This window comes from Rattus rattus, chromosome X (genome assembly GCF_011064425.1).
Source record: "Rattus rattus isolate New Zealand chromosome X, Rrattus_CSIRO_v1, whole genome shotgun sequence".
NCBI classification, from domain to species: domain Eukaryota; kingdom Metazoa; phylum Chordata; class Mammalia; order Rodentia; family Muridae; genus Rattus; species Rattus rattus.
Genome location: NC_046172.1, coordinates 6664586 through 6672753, shown reverse-complemented (window position 1 = coordinate 6672753; position 8168 = coordinate 6664586). Strand labels below are relative to the sequence as shown.

The window sequence follows — 8168 nt, the reverse complement described above, 5'->3', positions numbered from 1 at the left end:
AGAACCATGAAAATAAACTGACATCACACACACACACACACACACACACACACACACACACAGAAAACTGAACAATCCTTTAATAATAAACCTGGGCTTTTTATACTGGATGATCCCACTGGACCTTCAGCCTTGCCTGGTGGGGGTGGGTAGCCATTATGACTTTACAAATGAAGAAAAGTTAGGCTCCAGTACAGGGCTTATAGCTGTTTCCTGGTCACAGCTGTTGTCTGATGAAGTCAGAATTTGCACCCAGTTCTCCTAACTCCATGTGCTGACAGATTCACTTCAAGTACATTAGCTACTGGTTAAAGTATTAAACCCACATACCAGGCAGCATGAGACACATCGCTCTTTCTGATGCTGACACCCAGAGGTCATCTGTGAACTATTTAAGGCCCTTTAAAAACAGGCCATCGTACCACAAAGCTGGTGACATAACCATACGGTGAGTTCAGATCTCTGTCAGGTGCAGACAAGCCACCAAGATGAGGTCTGTAAGCCTTCAGTGTTTACCTTTCAGTATGTCCAGATAGAAGTTCAGGAGTAATATTTTGTGATGTGGAGTATTATGTGAAAGTCAAATTTCTGTCTATAAATAAAGTTTTGTTGTAAAATAACCATGTTTACTTGTGTGTTCTTCATGGTTTTCACAAGTAGAGAATGTCTGTGGACCACTGAACACAAAATACTATCAAACACAGCTTACCGGCCTCGCTAGAGAGCACCTACCAGCTATCTGTTCACGTACACTTACTAAGTGCTGTGAGAGTCGTAGCCTCCAGTTCTGCTTTCCGGTGTCTACCCTTGGCGTCTTTTCAATGATCCGAGGGCCCCTGCTGTATGTGAGTTTGCGGAAGGATGGGTAAACAAGTCAAGAGCAGTGGCTGCTTGTGGCTGATGTGAGAGCGCTGCTTAGATGAGCTCCTGACTAGGGATACAGGCTGAGTCTTGCTGAGGACGACAGGTTATTATTCTGCATTATTTTTTGCCTCTTACTGAGCGGTTACAATCTCAACAGTAAATGAGTTAAGACAGTGAGCTTAAAAATAATACGAAGAAAAAATGAACGACCTTACAGTTAAGACTTTTTAGAATCTTGTATTTCAACAATCTTAAAAGCCCTGAAGTAGACTTTGGGTCGAGGTACCTGCCACTCTAAAGTTCAGTGTTAGGAAGTCACCAACGCTCTTGCTTTTCTGTCATTAGCAAGTGAGTACAGTTGGGATCAGAAACTCAGATTCCTGTCCTACCCACCTGACTCAGTCCTTACCATGAATAACTGAGTGTTTTCTTTCTTAGCCTCAATCCCCAGAAGGGGAGGGGCTGTACAGATCCTGCAAGGCCTGACACTTTTCTACAGACCTTAATTCTTTGTGTCTTTAGCCACTGAATTCTGCAGCCTGCTAAGGTCACTTATCTGTCAAATGGCAAAGCCATGGTGCAGCACCTAGAGCCAAGTGTACCATCAGTCATGCTGGGCAGCATCCAGCGAGTGAGAGAGGAAGGCAGCTCCTCTGAAAGGGCCTGTGGCTTGTTACCCACCATCCTGCGCAGTTGTGTGCACTGCCTCTCACAGCCACACGCTGAAGGGGATCAGAGCGGACGCTGGTGCTGAGTTAGGCCCCACCACACACTGCTTTTCTGTGGAGGATTTGTCCCTGCAAATAGCAAGTTTCAAGTCCACGGCAAGAAGAAAGTTTTTACTAAATGTTTATTTTATGTTCAAGATAAAGCATATACACAATTGAATGTGGAAATAAATAACTAGAAATGCTCTGGAAACTCTATTTGCCCTTCAAATTCATTTTTTTAAGGTCATGAATTTTCATTTAAATCAATATGCCAAATATAAACACTAAGAAGAACTACATCTTAGTACAGAAACGTAATCTTCTCTGACTAAGGGTTTAGCTGGCATTATGATAACGAAAACACACAAGATACAACACTTTAGCAGCCTGACTCAGACGGCTCTGCTGGAGAAGAAAAAGGCACAGACTGAAGGACAACGGTGAAGAGCAGAGGACATGGGCTCAGTCACCTGACACAGAGAACTCAGTCAGGACAAGTGAACACAATCAGTGCTAAATGATCTGCCTTCCTTCAAATGACTTCTTTAAATTAAGATGTATAAACATAGGCTATAAAGGCGTTACTTTTGGAAGTATCTTTGTATATTTCTTCTATATATAAATCTTTGTATACAATTTCCATGTTCCTTATATATTTCCTATATAACAAACTGAGCCAGGGCCTCCCAATTCCAAGCCCAAGGTTTCTGTATAGACTCTTGGCCGCTTCGGGCCAGAAGAGCCAGGAAAGGTCTATTTAAATGTAGTCGTCTTCAACCGGCTCTCCGTTGACATCACAGTAGTGGATAAAAATGGCCACTACTCGCTGAAATACACCCCTCTTCATCTGACGCATCTCTGAGATCTCCTCCCCGATTGTCTCCATGCAAATGTCTGCTGACAACTGTCCTTTCCTTCGAGGAGCATAGATGGTACCTGGGAGACGGGAAAGACAGGAGAGAGATTTGTGATAATCAGTCACTCGGTCCATGAAATACTAGGACATGCTAGTATGTCCTGTTGCTAACAAGAATAGCTCATGGAGTTTGCCTTCCAGACTGGTTTATAACAGATCTGATACAGAGATCACCCAAGTCTCCAGGTAAAAATGATGCACCAAGGCGTAAATTATGCACAGATACAAGTAGTAAAAAAATTTACCTCCTTGAAGCTTTATCTATAAGTGAATATACAAATATGCTATCACTTCGAAAAAGTGTATTAAAAGCATGCCCAATTTCCCTATTTAAATCACAATAAGTCGCTACAAACTACTCCTAAGAAACAGGCGAATACTTAGTACAAAGGAGCAACTCTGAGATATCACGCTTGTAAATTCTTCAGTAAAGGTCAGTGACTTTCAGGCATGCCAAACGCAACTCTTGCAACTGGGATTAGGAGTTCAAGGCCAGGCTTGCACTACATACATGAGAAGCTGTTGAAGCTTCAACAAGCGAAGTCCTAAACAGTTTTATAATTGGCTCATGTGCTTTTCACAGAGTCCTAAGTCTCCTGCATAAACACATATGTACCAGAAAAAAAATAGGAAATATGAAAGAATTCTCATCATGTAGACACATTAGAACCACTGTGTAGACCCAATACACTATCTCATGCACACATATTAGACCCACTGTGTTGTAGCCAGGCCTTTTTCAGAACATGTTAAAATATAAGGGAAACTAAACCAAAACTCTGCATCATCCCTAATTTATAAACACGATATTAACTATTTAGCATAGTACAGTTGATTCGATCAGAAAGCACAAGTCAAATCAGGTCATAATTACTTTCTTCATCATCTTCAAAGTCATATCTGGCAAAGCTGTTGGGCTCTGCTGCCCGCAGTGACCTCAGCCAAGGGAAGTCGGAAATCATGGAGTATGGAGCTCCATCAACAACACCTGAAATAAGCAGACGGTTGGGAAAGCCCCATTAGTACGTGAACACTGACAGCAGCAAACCGTTTGTAAGCAGCTACAGTTATACAGAGCCTGAGCCAGCTGCCTGCAATGTCATTTTTTTTTTTTTCAATCACAACTCTTAATTTTTATTTACCTTTTGTGAGTGAACAGATTCTGATTATTCTAGGAACGGTAAAGATACACAGACAGACCAATCATACCCAGCAGCTACTCTACCAACCTCTCACTACGCTGATGACTGCTAAGACCCTCTGTATCCCCCACCTGGGCATGCCCTTCACGGCTTATAAGTTAGCCCTACAGTCTAGGTAAATCCTTACCCTCTAAAGTGTAGATTTCTCTCCCCAGGGATACTTAGGGTACTTTTTAAATCTTCTTCAGTTCGAGTGGCTTCCAGGAAGAATTCGTATTTAATGAGCTCTCTGGAGGCAACAGGAAAAAAAAAAAATCAAGTAAATGTAGCGCCGACAGAGAATGCTGGGTAGAAAGCACCTGTCTGGACGGCTCAACCTTAGACTCTACCAACCCTCGCAGGCAGGACAGGTCTGACAGCCCCAGCTACCCCAACTAGAGAATAAGAGGATTAAGATGCAGTCTTGATTATCTTTCAAATCATATCAAGGAGAGAAAACGGGAAGTCTTCGAGTAAACGAGTTGCACGTTGAGGATAATTAGTACAATGCCTGTATGGTAACAAAATAAACAGACGGCTGAAGAGTGAGGCATCAGTCTCAAGCCTCTCAGTAACTTGGTTTCTTTCCATCCTCCATGGCTCTGGTGTCTGTAATTTCTCCTCTCTAAGTTTGAAAAAAATGCTTCACAAATACATGCATGCTTTTAAGTTTGCAGTTTTCTTGATTAGTTTTTTGCAAGCTCAATGGCAATCATTTAAAGTAGAGAACTAGGGTCTGATTCTAGGGGAAACAGTGAGGACCCTGGGGGCCGCTGAGACACTTACTGATTGATGTTGGCGATCGTGTCCATCCAATTGCGAATGCGCACCTTGTTGCGCACGTTGGGAGGATTGCTGAACTCATGGATGACGCAGATGTGGTAGGGGTAGGGGCCGCTGAAGAGCTTCTGCTCCAGAGTTAGTGTGTCTACCTGGGGAAGGCATCACACAAAGGTCTTTGGACCAAGATTAAGGCTGAGACACCAAGACCTTAAAAAGCTTCTATTTTGAAGCCCCTGACAGATTTATAAATCAGATAACCAGCTCCGTCCCAGAGTACATCCTGTCGTGTTTGGATGAAGACAGCAAATTCTCTACTTGGAAGACTCAGCCATTCCCCTCTCTCCCTAACTGCTTTTTAAGTGGCTGTTAAGTCGGAGGGAGCTGTTGAGAACGACAACTCTTCTGAGGACGGCCTTATCTGGTGTCATTACGGCTGCACTACACAGCCAGAGTGTGGAAAGTCAGACCTCGGAGCAATCGCTAGGTGTAAGGACAGTATGTTTCATGCCTCCTTGTGGATTCTGTGTTGACAGGACAGTCTCATGGATGTCCTTCCCCCTTAGCTCTGCAGTATCATCCTGCTTTCAATGGAGCTTGAGCTTAACTCCTTTAGAGAAAGGTACACTTCCCAGAGGAAGTCCATTTGTAAGCATGTAGTCAGTTTTGAGTATTAAGACCCTTAAGAATTTGATGAGCTTATTTTAAGGGCCTTAATTGCAGAATCCAGATGTTTAATATTTCCTTTTCGCAACAAGTATTATCCTACATATGCACTTAACTTTTAATAATTACAGTTATACTACTGCTTATGAAATACCAGTGACTGACCTAGTAATCATATATATTAATTAAAATAGCGAAAACTGTAAGTATAATTCTAATTTTACATATAAGGAACTGAGAGATAAAAGTTAAATAACTTGCTCTCTGTCACAGCAGAATCTGAACCAGGAAGTCTGTGATCTGAGCACATTCTTAGTGAAGAGGCAACGTCTAGCTTGTTGACTGACTTCTATGTAAATGCTAGAATACCTAAAGGCACGATAGAAAAGCTTTAAAAAGCAATACTGACAGGACAATACGGCTCAGCTATAAACGCCACAGGTATAAAGAATCGTTACTGAGAGCTGAACAGAATGTGTGTCTTATCACGAAGAGCAGAGCGTGTTACCTGCTGCATCGGGCGCAGGTAGATGATGCGGTTCCTCTCCGGAGGCATCCTCAGTATTTGGTCGAGTACCTGGTCCATATTTAGTTTCTTGCACTGTGCGTAGTCAAATCGGTTTACAATTGGTGCATTTTCTACCTTTAAATGCTTCAGCACCCTGCACCTGGTAGCTACAGAATAAAACGATAAGCTCTATAAATAATTTATATAAGGCTGCAAAGCGTATTCTGGAAGCATCTCTGGGAAACAGTGGCACAGGCACTGTGCGTGGCAACTGTGCTGGTCATACACAGCAGCTGGGAGCTGACAGCACGACTCAAGTTCAGGAGTCAGCGGTTCCCATGCTAGAGGGGCATCAAGGCTGTCCTTGCTTCCACTGCTCCTGCTAAAGAAACTAAGTCCTAGAGGTTGACCTGCCCAAACGGGAACTGCCCAGGAACCCTTTCTTTATAATGACCTTTACGGAATGTGACAGGACTGAAGGTCACGGCTCGAAGACTTCACAAATACTACCTTGTATTTAATGATAGGAATTGAAGCTAATTTTAATTTCTGCAACAATAGAGAAACAGTATCTCAAGAAAAGGCACAGAAATCTGTGGTTCCTACAGTCTTTGGCTATACATTCTAGTACTCTGGAAAGATCTACTGAAAGGTTATCTACAACGTGATTCTCCTTCCAGTTCAACCCAGCAGACAGGAAGTCAGAGCAAAGTGTCCTGCTACTCGCTTCACTCGACTGTACTAAATTACCAACTGCACCCCAGCCTGCTCCAGCCCTGGTTTAAACTGCCTAGTTCAACTTCAGAGAGAATTCAATGGAGACAATTATAAAGCCACAAAGCCCAACTGTTTGACTTTCAAACATTCCACAAAGGCATCTTCTACAAGATCTTCAATGCAAGCATCATCATCTTTCAGAGCACTGTACCCTGGAACCAACCTCCATGTCTAACCAGTGCCAGCAGCCTGCCCTAGGCTCTGTCACACAGAGAAAGGAGGAATTCGATAGAAATAGAGAAAAGAGAGAGGACCAGATGGTGATAGGGACCTGATGGCTCTATGCTCTAAAATCAGACACAGTGAAGGATAAATCTAACCTCATTTCGGCACCTCATCTGCCATCGACTTAGCTACTGTCTAGAGACTGAACTAAATGTCTAAGACCCTGTGTCTTGGGACAAGCTGGACTGAACAGCTTGGTTTCAGGGCAGAAAGTGGGCCTGAGGACATATCATATCATATGATCTATTGGTGGGTTAGGAAGATACAGGGAAGTGCTTCATTGGAGAGGAAGGACAGCTAAGGGAGCATCGGGAGGCTGTTTCAGATGCCCAGACAGACGGTGGAGTCCTGAGCCACAGTTAGGAGCACAGGCCTGCTGTGTATCTTTCAGAGACTTCTGGAGAAGAAGGCAGTGACTTGACCAGACATTCTATGGCAAAAACCTTGTCAGTTGAAATGAAACAAACAATTCAGAATCTGGCAGCATGAACAGCCTGACACCCTACAGAACGCAGCAGAGGTCTGATGTGTCCTTTTCTAGTCTCCTGGTTTTATGGGAGGATTGGAAGGCACCGCCTTTTAATGGGATTCATGGCACTCACTCTTTGCCGTGATCAGTAGCACAGGAGATGGAGAGTGTAAGTGGTGCTTTAACACACTTTCTGTACTGCTAACAAGGCAGAAGGTTGCATGATGGTACGCGCTTCCTCGGAAAGAAAGCTTTGCTCTGTGGCCCAGGCTGGCGCTGGCTTCAGAGCAATCCTCTGCTTCAGCCTCTTCCGTGCTAACATTACAGGTGCGAGTCATGCCCGGATGTGTAAGGTGTCACTCATACCCCGAACCATGTTGTGTACCTACATGTATGCATACGTCAATGTATACACACCACACCCCCACTACATTTAACAAAAATAAAGGCCAAATGCCACATGACTTCACATAGCATGTAATTCATTTAAGGAAGAGAATGAGGCAGATCTTGATTTCGATCTCACTATGTAGCCTTGGCTGGCCTGGAACTTGCTGTGTAGACCAGGCTGGCCTTGAACTCAAGAGTAACACCTTTTTTGCCCAGGGTATTTTGGATCAAATGTGTATATCACCTTTGTGGGGTTGTGGCATACAGCCTAGATTATTTTTTTTTTAAATAGAGATATAAAAAAATCTAATTTTAAATTAAAAACCCATTATAAATGGATATAATATATACCTAACTTTAAAATCTCACCCAGAACAGCCTATATTTGAGGCAGAATGTAAAAAAGGACGAGGAAGTTATGCAGGAGCACATTAAATGAGCGGAGACAGCAGAAACAGCAATTGTGCAACGGGCCTGGAGAATGGGCTAGGAACTAAGGATGTGTGTGAACGCCTAACCAAACACAGAGCAGCGAAGCACCGGGGGCCCAGTTTCTCTCTCCCCACACCTTTCACAGCCTCCTGCCCAGGGCTAAGCTGAGGTATAACTGACAGCAGCCTCTCCATGCTATGAAGCCACTCTGCCCTGTCAGGGAGGAACTGATTAACTTTCAAGGGGAGGC

General features: G+C 43.5%; 1 protein-coding gene across 1 annotated transcript in view; it reads right to left on the bottom strand.

The window, feature by feature from the left end:
• Positions 1-1696: 1696 nt before the first annotated feature.
• Fbxo38 (F-box protein 38) overlaps positions 1697-8168 on the bottom strand; it is a 46794-nt gene continuing 40322 nt past the window's right edge. Inside the window, 7 exon segments of the mRNA XM_032889528.1 lie at positions 1697-2510; positions 3365-3478; positions 3820-3840; positions 3843-3869; positions 3872-3921; positions 4458-4603; positions 5626-5792. Coding sequence (XP_032745419.1) covers positions 2332-2510; positions 3365-3478; positions 3820-3840; positions 3843-3869; positions 3872-3921; positions 4458-4603; positions 5626-5792 — 704 coding nt within the window. The 3' untranslated portion in view covers positions 1697-2331.